Here is a 20963-nt window from a genome sequence, read left to right on the forward strand (position 1 = left end):
TCATCGTATGCATTTAGAACTTCAAAAGTGAATTATATTACTCTGTAAAGTGCCATGTACACTGACAATGTTTTACAAAAACACATCATCTAAGCCTACACTTTTGCCCTACGCTCTCAAGAATGGTCAGATTTTAAAAGTTAGTATTTTAAGAAGCTCCTCACTGAATGAAAAGAGAACCCACAAGTTCTACCTACCTATTATTTTATTTATTCATTTATGTTTACACTTATGCCCCACCTTTCCTTCATCATATAACCCAAGGCAGCATACATTTGGCATCCCATCCAGGCACTGACCAGACCCAGACCTGCTTAGTTTCAGCAACGTGGTGGCCTCATGTGCCTTCAGACCCTAGTCTGGTCCGGACAAAAACTAATAGCTGTGGGCAATGTGTGAATGTGGGGGTGGGGTGGTTAGGAAGGTTGAGAAAAACTGGAATTTTACTTACAGTGAATTTCTGTTTGATGTTGGCAGTGGAGGACATTCTATGTTAGAGAATGTCCTCCACTGCCAACAAATAGTTTGCTTAGGGTTACCTAGTGAGCTGATGGCAGAGGAGATTAAAACCAAGGAATGTCTATAGTTCAGAGCTCAGGATCTGCGCCATTAAGTTGAATGAGCAACACTTGGGGAACTCTAAACCTCAGCGTCAATGAAAAGGCACAGATTTGAAGTTCCAAGGGTCAGGGACTGGGGATTATGGCACCCACATATATGTATGTCTCTCCTCACGGATAGCAGAAGCAGAATGAATTGTGCAAAGTGAACAGACCTATGCCGTTTCACGACTTTGCATGATTTTGAAAGAATCCAAAGTTACTTAGTGCACACTTCTGATTTTTTTTTTTAAAGTACAAAATCTAGAGAGCCCTGAGCACAGGTGTGGAAGGGTTCTTTAAGCCAAAGAATAATGAAGTGCAAATTGGCATTCCACACGTATTATCACAAATGGAAATGTGACAAACAGCACAGTTTGTCTCTGGTTAAGGGGGATTCAATTCACCTGGCCAACCATGTCAGAATAATCTCTGCAAGGAAGAAGGATGGGATGGGTCAAGCCCACGTCTGTGTACTTTACATTTCCACATGGATATTAGTTGATATGTGCAGATTACATCCCAACCTTCAAATGTATCTTATGTTTTGTCTGGGTTTAATTTTTAAGAGATGCTGTAGCTGAACATGGCCTGGATGTCAGTATCCGAATTTTGAAGCTCCTACCCCTAAATCCTAGATGTGTGATGGCTGTTACTGTGAGCTGCATGTGATCAGAGGCATTCCTGCTTAGAGTTCCATCACTTGCTCCTGGCCTGAACCTTGACATTGGGAAAAGGTACTGGGGTCCAATCAAAGTCTAAATCCCTTTAACCCAACTCACCAAAGCTTCAGATCCATACCTTGAGTGAGTTCTCGCATGCCTGATTCCTTCTGTAGCAAATAGATAGCAACTTTTCTTTCAATTTCTCTTCTGCTAGCTACAGAGAGCTATTGCTAGTCGGGCGGTATATAAATTTAATAAATAAAATAAATAAATAAATACAGAGGAAAAATACTTTGAAGCTCTTTTTTCCTTAGCTTGTGAAAAAATAATTTTTGTCTTTAACTTTGCTAAAAGCCTTTACACATTTTTTTAAACAAACCATTCAATACGAAGATCATACTATTGGTTGATTGAAAATGGAATTAGATGCTACACTCAACACAGGGTTGCTGCCCCAAAACCGCAGCCCTGTGTTGAGTTCTCCCTTTGAAGTTTGGCCATCCTTACCAGTAATATTTCTCCATGGCGAATGATCTGGAGTGGGGACAGGGTAATGTACAAGTTGATTAGATATCGTAGGGTGTGGGGGTCACAACACAAAGGGCTGTCTTCTGCTGCAGCAGCCTCATGTACAGTGCAACATTTGGTTCTTCCCTCCAAATCGGTGATGGTGTTTGTTCATAAAAGGACTCTAGAAAGCTGTCTTCATCTTTTAGCAGCTGCCAAATTATTGCTTGTTAAAAACTAGAAGCAAGGACAAGCATACCATCAATTCATATTTGGCTAATAAAAAGTCTAGGACCTAGCAAATGTAATGGAATAGTCATACATGATTTGACTTCAGGAGAATATACCTGAAGGTAAGCATGTTTTAGATGTTTTGTGGTGATGGGGAAAGTGTCAGAATCTCCAGTTACAGTAAATGCTGGTTGCATTTGGATGTGAACCCTACACCGTAGTTGAAGTGCTGTGTGAACAAGCCTTGGGCTCCCAAGCTCCCACCTCCCCGCTCCTCCTCCAATGAGGGACGAGACTGGAAGCATCCATTTCCATTTTCAGATAACTGCAACTGGATTTTTCACCGAACCAGGATGTTGTATGAAAGTACCTGAGAACCTCATACAGGAATACCCTGCTATACGAACCTTCACTTTACGGACACTCGCGAGTACAGACATATTTACAGTACCACCATTCCCCAGTTTACATACGCTTGCTTCGCAAGAATGGACACTTAATGGCATGACGCCACCGCCCGATCAGTTTCCAACTACAAACTTTTTCTTAAAATAAGGCCTACATTACTGTGTTTATTTTAGTTATAAATGCGTTATTTACATCAGTTATGCCCGTATATGACGATTGCAGTGCAGTATATGCATCGATAAGTGAAAAAAGGTAGTGCTTCACTTTAAGTACATTTTCGGTTTACGTACTCGCTCTGGACCCATTGCGTACGTTAATGCAGGGTATTCCTGTATATTATTCTTTTCTTAAATGATTTATGCTTTGTTTGGCGTTAATGCAGGGTATTCCTGTATATTATTCTTTTCTTAAATGATTTATGCTTTGTTTGGAAGAGATGTCATTTTGTACAGAACAGTAGCCAGAACCAAAGGGAGCATCTCCATACGGCATTTCTCCTGGCTCTTGCATAGGAATAAAACAGATACTTACTCCTCTGCTGCTCAGGAATCCAAGCAGAATCCAACAGTCAAAGACTAGCGGAATACTCCACCCACTTGTCCCTTGCTAGACAATGTCCCAACATCTCCCACATTGCCCCCCGCCCCCTGGAGGCCCAAACAATATGCTTGGGTTGACTCTCGTAAAGGGCAATGCTGCCCATCCACAAGGGTCTCACACTATTCAAACAGAGAGAGAGAGACAGGGATGAAGCAGCTTTAAAGTGACAGACTTTTTTTTGTATTTAAAAACCAAATAATAATAATAATAATAATAATAAACCCAGATTAAATAAAATGTACAGTGAACATACCCAGCCAACATTTGTATGTGCAATTAAATACGGCTCTGTACCGCGGCACAACGCTGAACGAAAACAATATACACGTGTTCCGGAGAGGGGTCGAGGGGTGGGACATGTTCTTTCACGCAAAAAAATAATAAAAATAAAAAACAGAAACCCAAAAAGAAAGCAAAAAATAAAATAAAAATCAATGTCTCTCTCTTCATTCTGTCCATATAAATATCTCCAGAAAGATTCCCCCTCCCCCACCGAAAATTAAAAAAAGAAGGGGAGGTGCATGTGGAAATAAAGGAGGAGTGGGGTGGGGGAGGGCAGATGGGGGGGCAGTCAAGGGGCTGAAAGGGGGCCCGAGAGGCCAGTCCAGTGTGCTTGTTGCCCCCCCCGCCACCCCTCCGCCTGCCCCTATTGGGAGCTGGCACGCTCCAGCACACGCAGGTCATAGTTCTTTTTGGCCATACGCAACTTGAAGCAGCTAAGCGAGTTGTTGAGACGCAGGGAGGCATTCTGGGCTGCCAGGGAGCTGGGGAAGACGGCCACAATGGTGTATAAGGCAGCAAGGTCAGAATGCCTGCCGTTCTCTGCAGTCCCATGGTTGTTGTCGCCGCCGCCTCCCGGACGCCCCTGAGTCTCTTTGAGCCACTGGATTTTGGCACCAGACATGGCGAGTTGGGTGAAGAGCTTGTCGGCTTCTGTACGGGTGATGCCCTCAGGTAGGTCAGTGACTTCCAGTACGCGGCCCAACACCGCTGGAGGTGGTTATAAGGGGAGCAGGGCAGAAGGAAGAGAAAGAAACACTGTCAGCATCCTCAACTGCAACAAGGACAGAGGGCAGAAAATCAAGGGACAGGACCTGGAAGTCTGGGGTTCTGCTGTCAGCAGGGCTGCCAAAAGGTAGGCTTTGGCAAAGTCCCTGGTCTTCTAGGTTGGGACCACAGCTCATTTAGTCAGTGCTGCTGAATGGATACAAAACAGGGATTAGACTCCAACTCTTGCTTGCTTTGGGGCTCACGTGTTCTGTCAGAGCCCATGGATTTTGGCTCTGGGGAAAAGAATCCAAGGGGCAGTCTTCTGAAATGAAATAGTAATATAACTTGTCACTGCATCCTCTGGGATAAACAAACTATCATGAAGCAACTGAGTGGTTTGTTCCCAACATCAAGCGAGGGATAGTGTCTCCCTTGCCACTTTGCTGATGTACAGCTTGTCCTCTTACTCCCTTCAGAGACTTTCCCCAGCACTGCAGGAATTACATCTCCCACATAGATCAAATTCCTTTAATTGTCCTTGATTGTCAATGCCTTGGTCATTGAGCTACTTCTGCCAACTATCTTCACTAGGTAGCCCTTTAAGAAAACTGCTTTGCGTCTTTGATGGATTCTCTGCTAGAAGTTAACCTGTCCCCTTGCCTCCCCCCAGCCATGGCTGTATGTCTCCTTCACTACACGAGACATTTGCAGCAACAACCAGCATAAAAAATCCACAAGTACCACTAGCCTCATGCTAAGACAATTTCTTCTAGAAATTATTTTGTGAAGTCACCCTAGCTGTTTTTGAAACCATGGAGTCCGGCACAAAATGCTATGTTCAAAGCCAGCCTTGCCTGCTGCTGAGGGCAGTAAATTCCATTTTAATCATACACATTCACCACAGGCTTGAGGTGTAGTCAACTGCGCTTAGTAGATGCATTACAACCACAGCTTAGATTAAAAAAACACTGGCAAGCATTTCCACAGATGGCAATATCATAAGCTTATATTAGAATCTCTGTACAATATGAAATAGATTGGTGCCAACGCTTCTGGCATTAAAGTTACATTGTTGCTGTATCTCCATACACACTGTACAATAGGGCCCCACTCATAGGGAGGGTTACGTTCCGGACCCCCGCCGAAAAGCGAAAACCGCTGAAAAGCGGAACTCATTTAATAGAATGGTGCGCAACGCCCAAAAACTGCCGTAAAGGTGGGACAAGCACTGTATGAGTGGGGCTTTAGTCTAATTGAGACAACCGCATCAGCGAAGCACCGTAAAGTGAAGCGCTGTAAAGCGGGGCCCTACTGCACCTGATTACTGCATGCCAAAGTGTGTTAAATGCACCAGATCTATACTTTACAAAGCTCCATAGTTGACACAATGAGTAGCCACAATACACACCATCTTGAATCGCCCACAATGCTTCTAGCTGCATCTAGGCCACTCTTAGCCCTGTGAGAGTGGGACTGGTGGGGTGCAGCAGACATTTGTTGGGTTCAGATGAGGGTGACCCAAATTCAAATTACTGCTAGCTATGAAGCTCAGTGGCTAGTTCCAGGAAAGTCACTCCCTTTCGATCTACCTTTCAGCGAAATAATTATACACCAACAAGGATAACTGCAAAAGTTTCAGATCAGTGGTACATAATGACCCAAGGAGAACCCTAAGATCCTACAAATTACACTTAGCACTGTGAGAGTGCTACAGCCTTATATTAGTTTTATATCACTTTAACTATAGTGGCAACCCACAAAGGATCCTGGGAGCTGTCGTTTGGTGAGGTGCTAAGAGTTCTCTAAAGCCCTCTTGTCATATAGAAATACAGTTTCCAGGGTTCCCTGGAAAGAGGGAGTGTCCAGTAAAGCAAGGAAGTGTAGTCTCACTACATCCCGGCTGCAATGAGTCAAAGCATTCCCATAAATCATGACTGTGCCAAAGAAGTCACTCTACAATGGCTTCACTAGTGAACTCTCCCTAATTCTTAGGCTAACTCACAAATTAAGCAGAACACCACTTTGTGACATAGGCAGTGGTGTTTGGAAGGTATACAACCAAAAAGTGTGAAATGGAAACACATGTTTGTATGCAATGAAGATAGTAAACATATAATGGGGAGTCCCAGCCAGATGCACCTCCTTGGTGCACGTCCACTATACTTTACAAACAAGTGTTTGCATTTCAGACTTTATGTTTGCTACTTCAAGCACCAGCGTAGATGCTACAACCATTCTTGCTGTATAAAAGTGTTAACTGGCTGTTAAGTGAGCAGGGAGTGAAGCGCTGAGACAACAAACCTTTGCTCACGAACAAGTTCCAAGTTGTCACAGGGAGAGTCACTCCACAGTGGGAGAAAGTCATAATGAGGACCTGCTTATAGTTCAGTCTGGGATCCCCAGCAGTATACTTTTATGATTAATTTTGGAGATTCCTGGCCCATAAGGAGCCACTGGATACCATCACAATGAATTCTTGGTGCTTTGAGTCTGTGACAGACTATTCTGTCAGTTATTCCAAAACTGAAATCCCCCCTGCCATTTCTTAAAAAAAAAAAAAAAATAGATGTCCTAGTTCTTCCACATGCTCATCCCCTCACATACCCCAGCACACCTCACATGCACCCACTTCCTATCTGCTTTGAGACCCTCATCCCTGTCCATTTCATACCACTAAGTAGTTCAAACATTTATCCAATTTTTATCTAAGCCATTTTTCCTCTTGTCTCAGCTGCTACATAAATGCCATGCTGCACCCCCAAACTCAGGTAAACTGGCTGTTAGCAATTTCTGGTCCAACTTCTCCCATTCAACTATCCTGGTGGATTGTGATAAAAACTTTTACGACCCTTGACTGTTACAGACCTATTGCCAATCAGGCAAGGAAAACATCTGCTCTTCCTCCATGGTCTCCCCCACTCCCTGGTCTGGGAAACGTTGCTCTAAGCAGAAAAGAATTCTCCCCTGTAGTCAGTTCCAAGTTTGCTGCCAGTCATTTTCACAGGTTCCTATGCTTAAGGAACTGGGCACTGCAGCCAGCGGCTGCGTCTTGCATTAGCTCTGAATCTGGGCCCCAAGTAAGGAGCAGTGTCGCAGTTCTAGTTTCCAGTTAGTAGCAGTGCCAGGTCCTGGCAGGCGGGATTCTTTGCTAATATTAAACAGGCATGTAACAAATATAGCAGACCCACCCCTGGCTATTTTCTACTAGGGGAGTGGTGATGAAGTTTCATGCTCTAAAACAACTCTTAAAGGAACAGCAGGATGTCATTTGTTTATGGGGAAGGGGGTCGTTTTCAACACTTCCTCATTTGCTGGCGAGTACAGTTCTTCTTGCCAACTTAGCATGCCTTGTCCAAATCTAATTAGCAAAATATAGCCCAACTCATAGTTCTAATCTAACCAAAGCAGAGTGAGACTGGCTGGATCAACTCAACACTGTCTACTGTTCATCTGCAAAAACTGGGGGTGGGGGGGAAGTTCCTGCTCCTGTTGTAACTGTTTTGCAGGCCAAGGTTCACAAGGAAGCTAGCAATGGCCCTCGCTTTCCAAAGAATGCTCAAGACTCCTCACACTTCCACGCACTAAACCTCATGTGCTCAAGTGTAGGCAGTGAACACACATCGTTATCCAAATGAGAAAGCTGGGGGTGGGGGTGGAGGCAGGGCAGAAAAGAGGTCTGGACTATGTGATCATACGTTATGGTGTTGGTAGAGAGAAATAGTAGGAATGATCAGCTGCCAAGATTGCTGCCTCCCTGCTCTAAACCATTAAAAACCCTTCCTCTGAGCATTCAGCAGGTTCCAAATAAAGCTTATATAACTGGAGTAACACTATGTCAGAGGCACTGTGGATTGTTAAAATGGCAGCACTGCCTCTTGCCCCTGACTGGAGTGCTGCTGGTGTCCAACACTGTTGTCAGAGTAACGCCACCCAGGGCTCACACCCATAGGAGGGATCTCACCAAAGGGCATTTAGGGAAAAGCAATTAAGAGTCCTAGGATTGTACATTTTAAAACCTACGTAGACAGCATCTTACTCTTTAGATCCTATCAAGATGAGAAGTGCAATGTGGGAAGCTAGAAAGCATTTGCTTCACTACCACTGAAGGTATTGTCCATGATGGCTTTGGTTGCCTAGGCCTCCTCTGCAAAGTGGCTGACCAGCGAGAAGCAACTGTCCTTCATGGCCAAGTGTGCTGGCTCTAGCCGTGGTAGAGGTTAAAGACAAAAGGGAGGTACCTGATTTCGTGTTCGTTATAACCTAAGATCTGAGGTGTTCAGATAAAAGGGGGGGGAGAGAAATCAATTGAACGTGAATTAACAAGTCATCCTGATCAACTGCAGGTGAGTCAATGCTGCTGTCTTGGTACAGATGACCAGCCTGGGAAGAAGCTCTGGCAAAGGTAAGGCATGAGTCCTTCCTGCAACTTGGGAAGATCCCCAGCTGTTATGGCCTGCTAGGACCCTATCCCTTTACTCAACTAGAGCAGGTGTGTGGAACTTCTGGCCCTCCAGATGTTGCTGTAGTATACTCCCATCATCCCTAGCCACTGGCTATGCTTACTGGAGTTGATGGGAGTTGTAGTTCAGCAACATCTGGAGGGCCAAAGGTTCCGCACATCTAAACTAGAGGCTAGTGGCTGTGGACATGCTGCCAGGTGGAAGTGATGATTGCTTGAGTCCCTCATATTCTTTGGTTGGTGTGTGTGTGTGTGTGCAGAAGTGCATGACTCCGCCACACCACTTATGCAGGGAAGCCCAAAAGTATCTGGAGTGTGGGCAATTCCTTTCCAACTCCTCTCCCAGATTTAGCATTTGCTCCATTTACAAATTTGACACTGGCACAAAGAAAATAACAAACGTAGAGATGCTACTGCAAGACTGATGAAGTGTGCTGGGGAGTATGTGTGCTTTTTTGGTCACTTGCCTACATCACTTGTTCCGAGGTCTGTAGATGCCGACTTGAGAGCCTGTTTCTTGCTTCGGTTGCCATGTTTCATCCCCGTTTGTCCCTGTGACGGAAGGGCAAAAGAAGGATAGCTACAGGATGCTTTCACGCTTGCTCATGCACCATCTCTGGTATTCCAATCTGACCAGTATTTAGGGCCTGGGTCCCTACGAGGAGCTAGCTCCAGGTTTTAGGAAGCGTCATCACCCAGATCCTGCACCTTGCTGAAACTCAGTATGGTCAGCATCTGGCTGGGAGACTCAGAACCCAGTAGTTCTATCATGGAAGAAAGGTAGGACATAAAAGAAAAACAACCTAATCCATAAAAATATTTTAGAGCCATTACAAGGATAAAGCAGTGGAGATTTTTCTTATTTTTATGTTACGTTTATTACCTGCTTTCTTTTTGTTTTTCTGCCTAAGTAAGGCAGGTCAATCCGCTCCCCAAACCCCTTTGATATGTTTGCTGTAGAAAACCCTGAGCTCACAGGATAGGATAGGGCTACAATACACCAGCTGGGAATATTTCTCTTGTACTTATACACTGTCTATAGAGAAGGGTGCCTCTGATGTAAGTTCCCATCATTCAAGGCCAATTTACCTACAGCCTGTCTCTTGGCACATTCCAACCTTCGACGCAAACAGAACTGATTGCTGAGGCACCAATTTGGGAAAGGAACCCAGAGCAGCACAAAACCTCAGTTTTGCCCTCTAGAGGTCTAGAGAGAAACGGAGCATACACTGGGAAGCTGCTTCAGAGGGGGGAAATGGGACACAAAGGTAAGCTTAGAAGAAAAGCAGCCTACCATAATATGTTCACAGCCATTTTTGCAAAGATCCCGGTTTGCACCCAAGTTTTACACTCATAGGGAAAACCTTTTATTCAGGCACCCTAATTAGTTATACTGCATATTCATACCATCTGTTTAAGAGTGTAAAGCAGTTCACACGTATTATCTTGGCAATCCTTATAATTCTGTGCAACAGGCTATTATTATTCGCATATGACTGATGATGGGCCCGATCACTTAAGGAATTCATGTGATGAGTCTGGAAACCGGTGCAGTCAGGCTGACTGAGATCAGGATCAGGACCAATATCTTATGATCCTATAATGCCTCCACAGTTGGAGGCAACATATTTCTGAATACCAGTTCTTAGAAACCACAGGAGGGGAGAGTGCTCTTGCGCTCAGGTCCTGCTTGTGGGCTTCCCTTTGGGGCATCTGGTTGGCCACTGTGAGAACAGGATGCTGGACTAGATGGGCCACTGGCCTGATCCAGTATGGCTCGCCTTATGATCTTAATGCAGTTCTAAAGAGGAGAAACTTGGCTGGTTACTCCATCTGCAGTCCTAAAGGGGGAAGGAGGTAAAGAGATCAATCCCTCTTCAAGATTAAACAACAGGAATTGGGGGTGGGGGGCACATGTGTATGGCCAGAAGGGCTCTTAAAGCAGGTGCCCTAATGCACCGACACACACATACACACACCTCTCTACAAATGGAAGGAAGGACCCTTACAAACTCCTGTCTTACTCTTACATTCCCAACTTTACTATTATTAGGCAGAGCAACTTCGTCCTTCCACCAATCATTTGACCCATGCTCACTCGCACCTGGTGTGCTGTATAGCTGGACTGGTTGTGCAACAGAGGTGGGGGGCAAATGGAGAGATTATACTGCAGTGGCTGGCCCAGCAAGGAATAGCGGCCATCACCTGGAGAGAAAAAGAACCAAAGAGAGGGTGAAGGGAACAGTGGGACTTGGCCTCCGCCTTGTCTCATATGCAGCATTTCACAAAGGGGGGGGGCACCTTGAACAATCATTTCTTCTCTTTGCTCTTGAGGGATCCCCACTTTCCCCACACATACGTGGGCACTGGGCTGAATTCTTTCTAGTTTAATAGTATGGTGAATAATTTTCAAAAGCTATAAACAGCCCGTGTTCCTGGCTTGGTTATAGGAGGAGGAAAGCTTCTCTCTGGACAAAGATCTGGCATGGAAGCATTTCAATTACATCCATCTCAAGTCTCCATCTCAAGTCTCCACAGCCTCAAAGGTTTTGGTGGTTATTCTGCAGTGTGTTACTATTCAATTTATATTCTCCTTGGGTATCTTCTTTGAAGGTTGGAGTTTATGTCCTGCAGTGAAGCAGGCAGAAATTGGAAATGCAAAGGAAGTGTAACTACCCAGAATGCATCTTGCTGGACATTATGACATCAAGCAAGAAGCCCCTTCCTTTGTGAGCCTTGAAGGTTAGGTTTGGAGCTCATGCCACTCATATTTCTTGATGCAGAGGCTGCTCCAGCTTAACTGTGGAGCTTTTTTTTAATGCAACAGAAACGCCTTTAGCTCTTCAGCTATAATAAGACATCCCCAGAATTCTCCTTACCTTGTGCTGGGCCCACAGGCCGGGGGAACTGTGTGAGCACTGGGAGGGGACTCAGTCCGGTGCAGACGCTGTTGAGGCTAGTGACAGGGGAAGGCGTAGGGGACTGTGTGGGGGATGTGATGGGGCTGTTCAGCTGGGTGCTGTTGGCCTGGAGTGAAGAAGAAATGGAAAGCAAGGTGAGAGGATGGGGTGGGTGTAGCCAACTGCATTCAACCCAACCCTTTCCCTCTCTCCCGTCAGTTCCTTCCCCATTGATTCTACCTGAGCACTGGCGTCTGGGCTGTAGATGTCTCCAGGCTTCTGCCCTCGCTGGTCCAAACTGTAGTACTTGCAGTGGTTCCATTGCACCATTGAAGGGTTCTGGGGAGGCTGGGGGCCATTGGGCACACTGAGCTGCATCACCACAACACCAGGGCCTGTTGGAGACACCCCTACAGAAGGGGAAAGAATCAGCATCCTATGCATAAGGACACTGAGACCTCAAATCCTGCTCTCCTCCCCTTTCTACCCTCCCACACCAATAGAAATATTGTGAGGATCATAGTTATCGCTATCATAATTACTGTGACATCCATGTGCATGGCTCTTTACAGAATTAGGCGAGAAGAGACAGGCCCCCTGCCCATAAAGAGCTTACAATCCAAATGTTGGCAGTGGAGGAAGAAGCTGAGGATGAAAGTGCAGTGATGTGTGCTCAGGCTTTGATACAGAATCTTTAAATTCACAACCCAAGAAGGAACAAAACTGCTCTGACTTACAAGAAGTAAGTTGGCTACAGCTCATGGTTAGCTAGGAAATAGCTTAACCGTGACCTTGGGTTCAGGTGACACTTTAAGCCAAACCTTGCCTTAGCTCAGTCCATCAGTAAGAACGATGGGGGAGGAACAAAGTGGCTGTGAGCACCTCTCAGGAGCCCACTTGTTTGCATAGCCTTGGAAAGCCACGGTTTGGGTTACGGTGCTGTGCAAATGCTGCCATCAGGAAACAGTAGCTCTACTGTGGAAAGCTAGAACACAGTCAGCTCAGTGAAAAATGTGTGAGATTTTGCTCCATTGATGCCATTAGCAATAACTAATAAGAGCCCGCAGCAGCCATAAACATAACTCTTGAATCAGCATTCATCTCCCTTGAAAGATGAGGTAAATGACCAATCTCTCAGGGTGCCGTATGGAGAAAGACAAGCCATAAAACCAGATGTCTCAGACAGTTCAAAGTATTCCTTCCTAGGTGTGTCTGAGCCAACCCAAAAGACTGCAAAGAAGGTTGCCTGGGCCAGCAGAATTCTTAGGTCACCGGACTAACTGGAAAACTGCTCCAAGAGAAAAATAATTCATTGAGATGGAAGGCATGTGAGCTATTGTGTCCCTGCCCCCTTCCATTTTTCCAACTGCAGCCTGTTTTTCCTGGCTCCACTAGGCTGACTGATCAAGTTCAGGACTGCGATTAAAACCGTATGATCCTACCAATGCCTCAACAGGAGGCAGTGCTAAATGGAATTCTCATGACAAGAGCCTGTCTGGTTATACCATCTGCAATCCTAAAGCAGAAAGGTGGGTATCTCTTCCCTCAATATTTTAGAAAAGGGGAGGGGGTCTGTGTGTATGGTTGGAAGGGCTCTGAATGAAAGTGTCCTAATGCAGCAATACATATGACCACATATGTACATATGCACAGAGGACTATTGTGCTCCTCCCACATCCAGTTTTTCTTACAGCCCCCTTTTCCTAGGTTCATAGGAATGAATGGGTTAAAAGTGCCCATTCACCTGCATGGAACAACCGAAAACTAGGGAGCAGGATGCAGAGTGAAGGGAGCAAAATAGCCTGACTGTCTCTATCTCTCTCCTCTCCACCCCAAAATAACTTGAGACAGCCTGCTCCTAGGCTTTTCATGAGCCTCTGAAATTGCCCATTCTCGTCAACCTGTCCCTTGTTGCAGCATCAACACTGGCCTTCTGCTAAAACCACCTCTAGCAGTTGCGGTCTATAGTTTGCCGCCCTGGGCTCCTACTGGGAGAAAGGGTGCGATATAAATCTAATAAATAATAATAATAGTTTTTCAACTCAGCAACTAGCTCCTATCCTAAGCCTGAGGGATCCTCAGTTCCCTTGCACCTGGGGAATGGGGAAGTAGCATGTTTCCCAGGAACCTCCTTCCTGAAGGTACTGAAACCTTCACACAGTGCATAAAGGGGCATGCATGTGTGAGTGTGTCTGTGTGTCTGTGTGTCTGTGCTTGTGTTGTGATGTAGAAACAAAGCTACAAGGATATAGCCAGATGGGTCCCATTTAGCAGCTAAAATGCCTACTGCTTAATGGCTATGACAACAATGATGATGATCTGAAACCACACTCTCATTTGGCGCCATGGTGAGGAAAATGAGTGTTAGACTACGGCTTCCCCTGCTGTTAAACACAGGGAAGATCAAATGACTGAAAATGCCAAGACAAGCAATTTACATCCCTTGATTTGATGTGTGCTTTTTGTTTGATTCTGGCTGCCAATATTTAGACTTAATTATTTAGGCTGAATGGCCACAGCAACAACAACAACAACGAAAAGCAGTTCATAGGACTAAGTGGAGGGCCACAGCTAGAGCACGGCACTGGAGAATACAACCACTGACCAAGACCCATAACATAGGCCTATTATGGGGTTGTCCTTGCCACACACTGCTGCACTGTACAGGAAATGTGGCCTAGTAGGGTTTGGTGGTTTTCAAAGTGCATGCTGGGAAACTCTGGAGTTTCTTAGAAGCCCGTCAGGGGTTCCTCAAAGAGAAAATCAGTAAAGGTGAACATGGCTAACAAGATTACCTGAAAGACAGTTTGCCTGGCACTACCAAACCTCCCTTGCAACCTGCAGCCACTGGAGTGAAGCTACATTTGCATACTTAGCATAGCACCATCTAAACTATTACAGCTGGAAACTCTATGGGCACTGTGTGGTCAGCTACCATATTGTACTTGGCTCCAAGAAACAGTCAGTCACTATCTGGCTATACAACTGGCTCTTATGGAATGGGTGAATATATAAATCAAAGTGGTGGCGGCAGGGAGTTTAAAGGTGGTAAGAAAATATTTAAAGGATATTCATCCTTTTACACTCCTATCTGGCAATGTTGGCTATGGTTTAGTGAGCTTGACATTTATTTATTTAAAAGCATTTATATAACTCTTAATATTTCAAAATCTCTAAGCAGTGTAGGGTCTAAAAACAAGCAATATATCATTAAAAGAAAAAGGAAAGTACAACCTAAAACCAATTCTAGCTTCCATTACAAAAACAAACCCAAACTCCAATTCAGAGCGGTTCATGCTTCATGATTTGTTCTTGTGTTCATCTTGTTTGTTTGGAGAGAAACAAACCATGAGTGCTGGTTTGCATGAAATGCTAAGTCAGCTTGGGAAAGGGAGGGGTGACATTTGACCAATGTGTACCAGCATGCTTGCTCATTCATGGTAAGCCACAGTTTACCTTACTGTGACATATGAAAAACACCAGTCTCTGTCTGCCACACATAAGGAGGGTTTTTGATCAGGTTTTTCCAGGAAGTGTTTCTGTATTGTTTGCCTGCCAGCCTGCATGTTTTCTCTATGATGTGTAAATATACTTGATTTCTTCACAGCATTAGTTATCTAATCTAACCGCCACAAGCATGAGGGATGGAAACCTCTTATTAGCACAAGCTTCCCTGAAAACCTTCTCATAAGCCCTAGCTCTTGCCATCTTGCAGTTTCATATCTACACCATGCAGCTTCATACTGACAGCCTTTGCCAGTCTTTAAAAGTTTAGAATTTAAAGGCTTGAGTCTCTCTGTCTCTCTCCCCGTTATCACAGTTTTTGTATTTAAAATAATAATTGGGAACTGGCTAAGGATGCAGGTTGAGAAAGTTTGTTAAAAAAAACCCTACTTGACCCCAGGTTCTCTTGCAAGGGAGCAGGCAAGGAACAGGATGTCATCCACACTGTGTCAACACAAAACACAATCAGATGTTTGTACATTTCTTTCATTTTGTGGAGAGCCAACAACAAAACCCACCCGTTTGGTGAAGTAATTCTGCTGACACAGCCCAAGTTTCCCTATGCCTGTTGAGAAGCTTTCACTGCCCCTTCAGGAGGGTAACAAGGATCAAACAGACTAAGGAGCTTCATAGATCACTGATGGGACAAATTCTTGTGGGAGGGTTGCTAGGAGGTCGATCCGAGGAACAGTACAGCCGGCTGAGACATTTACTACCTGAGTAAAAGGACAAAATGGTGCCCCCATTCATTCCATGTGCAGAAATTGACTAGACAGGTAGTCAAAATTGACTTCCAGTGGGTGGTGGGCCAGTGCTCCCCACTGCTCTTGTGGGCAGTAGGCTAGCTTAGGGGTTGGAGGGCTGGCCATGTGGCACACACAGCTCTCTCTCCCTCTTCCAATACTGTACTTTACTGCCACTTCCTGCTTCCTATAATCTGAGATGGCTGCTTCACTCTGTCCAACAGTAGAGCTGGCCCTGAAAGCAGCTAGGGAGTTGCTCATTTCCAGGTTTGGAGTAGGCAGCTTGGCACCAAAGCAAAAGATGCTGATTGTGGTTGCCCACATTATTGTTTTTAACTATAAGTGAGTGGGTATGAAACTATACATTGCTAACTCAGTGGTGGTAGAAGCCTTATAGGTAGTTTCATGCCATTTCACAGCATGAATGCCCATTCACCATGAAGCATGGTGAACTGTAGTGACCCTGGACAGCTCTTCACGTAGGCTGAACATGGTGTCTGGGATGGCTTTACATTCCAAGTGTCCAGGACAAACACAACTGCAGCCAAGTGAGAAAAACAGACAGATGACATGAATACATCAAAGCCAGTACACTTGCTCTCGTCTCTTTCTCTTCTCAGCATACGGCCACTAGTTCCCCTGGAAGAAAGTAGGTATAGGCTTTAGCTGCTGTCCCTTGCTCCAAACCAAGAAAAAAAATACCATGAAGGAAATGATGATGGTGGCTGTCAGCTCACTCCCAAAGCCAAACACCTCCACCCACAATTCTGCTGGTCTTGCCTTTTGCTCAAAAAATCCAGCCATTACAGTAGCTACTTGAAAGGAGCTACCCTGCATTCTACTACTTCAGCACTGGAAAATGAGAAGTACCTTCAGATGTTAGCAAGACTCGAGTTACTAGATTCAAAAGTACATTCCTGGCACATTGAGGCTTTCTACAAGTCTTGCCATAGAGTGAAGGAACACAGTTATAAGATGGGAGATACTTGGTTCAGAGATATTACATGCAAGAAGGATCTTGGAATTGCTGTTGATCAAAAGTTGAATATGAGCCAACAGCGGGATGTGGCTGCAAAAAATGCAAATGCTATTTTAGGCTACAGTAACACAAGTGCAGTTTCCAAATCGCATGAAGTACTAGTTCCCCTCTATTTGGCACTGGCTAGGCCTCATCTTGAATAATCCGTCCAGTTCTGGACACCACATTTTAAGAAGGATGCAGACAAACTGGAACAGGTTCAGAGGAAGGCAACAAGGATGATCAGGGGACTGGAAACAAAGCCCTATGAAGAGACTGAAAGAACTGGGCATGTTTAGCCTTGAGAAGAGAAGACTGAGGGGAGATATGGTAACATTCTTCAAGTACTCTAAAGGTTGCCACACAGAGGAGGGTTAGGATCTCTTGCTGATCATCCCAGAGTACAGAACACAGAATAATGGGCTCAAGGATAGAAATCAAATAATAATAAATAATAATAAATAAGTTACAGGAAGCCAGATTTTGGATGAACATCAGGAAAAACTTTCTGTTTGAGTGGTACAACAGTGGAATTACCTAGGGAGGTGATGGGATCTCCAACACTGGAGGCATTCAAGAGGCAGCACAGCCACCTGTTGGGTATGGTTTAAGTTGGATTCCTGCATTAAGCAGGGGCTTGGATTCAATGCTTATAGGCTCCATCCAACCCTACTATTTTATGATTCTATAACCCAGAAGAATAGTACACTGGTACACCAGTGCTACAAGGTGGTGCCACAAACTCAGTTGCAATGTTTTGGAAAACCTTTGCTGAATCTGATAAAAGTTCCCTCAAGCTTGCAGATATTCACAAGTTCAAAAGCAGCCACAAGAAAATGCATGGGATCCAGTCAGCACTAAAGCTTCGGTTCTATGCTCAGGCAGGTTCACGGAATGCAGGATATACATGGGGAGAAACGATCAAGCGAGGCTGGGTAGTCCTATTCCCCGACAGCTCTTGAAGAACGATACTAACTTCCACACAGAGGCACAGACTATGGCTAAGAGAAGTGTGAGCTCTTTCCTGACCATCTCTCCCTCCGCCCACTCTGTGCTGGGGCGTGACGACCACAGCCCTCTCACAACCGTTGAATAGGAGTAGCCATTTAGGGCTACTGAGCCCATTCCTGCCATGCTAAATGCTGTTTGTTTATTAAAAATTGTATCCATATTTCCACCAAATTGTGCTAAAAGTAGTTAACAACACAATTTCATTAATGTCAACCAGAAATAAAATGCAAGGTAAAGAACGCAAAAAGACACAGCAAGTAAAGCATCAGCAAAAAAACCAGTTGATAATAGTTGCAACACATTTAAAACATTTACAAATCAGCTTATGGGCAAAGATCTGTCTAAATAAAAACATCTTTGCCTGCCTGCGGAAGTTCATCCCAGCAGGGGCTAGATGGGCCTCCATTGGCAAGGAGTGCCAGAGCTTGGGAGCAGTCCTTGAGAAGTTGCTGCCAAAATGTCTTTTGGGAGGGGGTATTAATGAGGTAGCCCCATATTTTTCATAGACCTTTTGCCCTTTTCTCAGGCTGCTATATGCCCTTTTGACCTGCCTCCCTCCTATCTCTTCTCCCCACCAACATAAGGGAAAAACAAAAACATTTCTCAGCTGAAAGACTTGTGAAAGATCCCAACTTTTCCACTTCTTCAACTATGGAAATGAAACCTTGAGATATACCTTTCTTATCTTTCCCAATGGGTGCAAAGCAAGCTACAACAAATCTAAAACTGAGCCCCATAGCCTATGAGGGAAGTTAGAGAGAGGGGCAGTGATTGGAGCCTGAGCCATTCAAAGACCTTTGCAGCTTAGCTGGGATTTGAACCTTGGAATACCATGTCCAAACCTAATACATTATAGCACTGATTACACCGTAGGATTCCTAGTCTACTCATTAACTAGCTAGGGAAATGCTGCCCCAAAAACTCTATTTACCCACAAGAGAGCACCTGAGACCTTGTTTTTAATCAGGCCCAATGGAAAAGATTCCTATAAAACAAAAGCCAACAGCTAGACTAAGTTGTTCCACAAGGCGTCAAATATTTTGTCTGTGCTTGAATGTGAGCCAGTGACTATTGCAATTTCTATTACCTAAAATCACCCTTGAAGATTGCCACTGGCCCAAGAACATCAGCAATTACCCCTGGCAAAAGCCTCAGTGTTCCAACTAGTAAGCAGCGTTTTTTTCTATAAGGGGGAGAAGCTGAGCCATGCATGTAAGCTGCCCACGGAGCACTCTGTGCTTAACACCAATTAGGGCTGAGAGAGAGACAGAGAGAGCAACCTAGGACTGGCTGTCACCACGTCAGGCTACGTGAAGAGCTGCCTCCCTTCTGTTAAATGCACTCTACGTGGGGCTGCCTTTGAAGACAGTTTGGAAACTACAGATAGTGCAAAACGCAGCAGCCAGACTGCTGACGAGGACGAGACGGTCCGCACATATAACACCTGTTCTGGCTCGTTTGCGCTGGCTACCTGTTCGTTTCCGGGCCAGATGCAAAGTGCTAGTTTTGACTTATAAAGCCTTACACGGCGCGGGACCACAGTACCTGGTGGAACGCCTCTCCCGATACGAACCTATCCGCTCACTACGCTCAACATCAAAGGCCCTCCTCCGAGTTCCGACCCATAGAGAGGCTCGGAGGGTTGTAACAAGATCCAGGGCCTTTTCAGTGGTGGCCCCCGAATTATGGAACAGTCTCCCCGACAAGGTACGTCTGGCGCCTACACTTCTATCTTTCTGGCGCCAGGTCAAACCCTTTTTATTTTCCCAGGCATTTTAATATATTTTATTAGTTTTTAATATGTACCAGATTGTTTAATTGTTTAATATGTTTGCCTTTTAGTGTTTTTTATGTGATTTTATTGTATTTTACCTACTGTTGTGCACCACCCAGAGAGCCTTCTGGCTGTGGGCGGTATAAAAATTGAATAAAATAAATAAATAAATGAAAAGAGCAGCATGCAAAGCCTGACACAGGGACAGAAGTGGCTATGCCGGCCACCAGTTCTCTTACAGCTCTTGATTCAAGAGCAATGGCATGGTGGCAGTAGGTTAAGGTTGGGTGTTAAAAAGAGATGAGAGAGCGCAGGGAATCAGCTCCTAGTTAATTGGTTTCAACCACACAAACACACAGGTAGAAAACTGGGGACTATCTCATAGATCCACACAACAGACCCATTACTCTCTGATCTTGGACCAGAGAGGTGCTAACCACCTTTTCATGGCAACTATGCTTTCATGAGGTTAACATGTCACAGAGGAAAAAGTGAAGAGATATTCTATGGAACAGGGTGTATGCGGATAGGTAACTTATGGATTATATGAGGCAGGAGCAACTATGTTGATATTGCACCAAATGCTGGGAGTGAACAGTCTGAAATCCGGCCATAACGCACACTTAATGTCATGCTCCTCCAGTTTTTGGCAACAAGAGCATTTATCATTAGGGTCTGGTGATGGACAGCTGGTGACCACATAGCATCCTGGTTTCAGCATTCTCTGCAGGTGTTTACATATCACATTGTGCCAGATTGGCTGCTCCCAAGGTAGTAACATAATCTGTCTTACCTGAATACTGCTGCTGCATCTGTGGTGGGCTGCAGGGCGAAGGGGACTGAGGCATCTGGTACTGCTCTGCCCCAGGAGGCTGCAGGAAGCCAACCGAAGGGCTGCGAAAGAAAGAGGGAGATCTGATGAGGCAGCAGAAGCAGCATGATGGAGACAACAGCTGTGCTTCTCCTGAGAGGCAGCCACTCCCAAGGCCAGTTGCACTGGGTAATTTCCAGCACCATTCATTGGTTTAATGCTAATTACTGAGATTCCTGCTCTGATCATCTTTCAATTAAGGGGAATGCTTATTCAGTGCTGCAGGGGTGGGGTGGGGAGGGACATGCAATACATTCTCCAATACACATAGGGGCTCCCCCCACCCGCCTCCCTTGTCTAGCTGGCTGCATAAGACTGGTATTTATATCAGCTTGTTACAAAGGCCCCAGGAGTTACTAGCCCGCAAAAACAACAACTTGCCTGCGTTTTACTGAGGGAGGGTCTCTTCTGAATAAAAAGGCTAGTAAAAAGCTTGAAATCTAGCAGAAGTGCAGCTGACACCCCTCTCTCTCTCATGACCCTACTTTCTCCTCCTCCTCTGCCACTCTCGTTGCTCCTCTCTCCTTCTTACCAGGTGGCAACATGGGAAAGATCGTTTTGCTTCAGTTCGTTACCCACCCACCCCATTTGCCCAGAATGCCTCTAGAGCCTACACAGCAGGTGCAGCTAGAGTTGGCTTGAATGTTGCTTGCACAGAAGCCAACTGTGCTGGCGAAGTAGGG

General features: G+C 45.1%; 1 protein-coding gene across 15 annotated transcripts in view; it reads right to left on the reverse strand.

Moving 5' to 3' along the window:
* Positions 1–3153: 3153 nt before the first annotated feature.
* The window catches only part of R3HDM2 (R3H domain containing 2), a 203183-nt gene continuing 185373 nt past the window's right edge, over positions 3154–20963 (reverse strand). For 8 of the 15 annotated variants that reach the window (XM_061614635.1, XM_061614628.1, XM_061614634.1 and 5 more), the window contains 6 exons: positions 20203–20303; positions 11600–11769; positions 11339–11486; positions 10564–10664; positions 8927–9011; positions 3154–4000 (listed from right to left, as the gene is read on the reverse strand). In XM_061614635.1, coding sequence (XP_061470619.1) covers positions 3657–4000; positions 8927–9011; positions 10564–10664; positions 11339–11486; positions 11600–11769; positions 20203–20303 — 949 coding nt within the window. In that variant the 3' untranslated portion in view covers positions 3154–3656. The other 7 variants (XM_061614638.1, XM_061614637.1, XM_061614639.1 and 4 more) reach the window with 2 other exon arrangements.

Source organism: Rhineura floridana, chromosome 3, assembly GCF_030035675.1.
Source record: "Rhineura floridana isolate rRhiFlo1 chromosome 3, rRhiFlo1.hap2, whole genome shotgun sequence".
NCBI classification, from domain to species: Eukaryota; Metazoa; Chordata; class Lepidosauria; order Squamata; family Rhineuridae; genus Rhineura; species Rhineura floridana.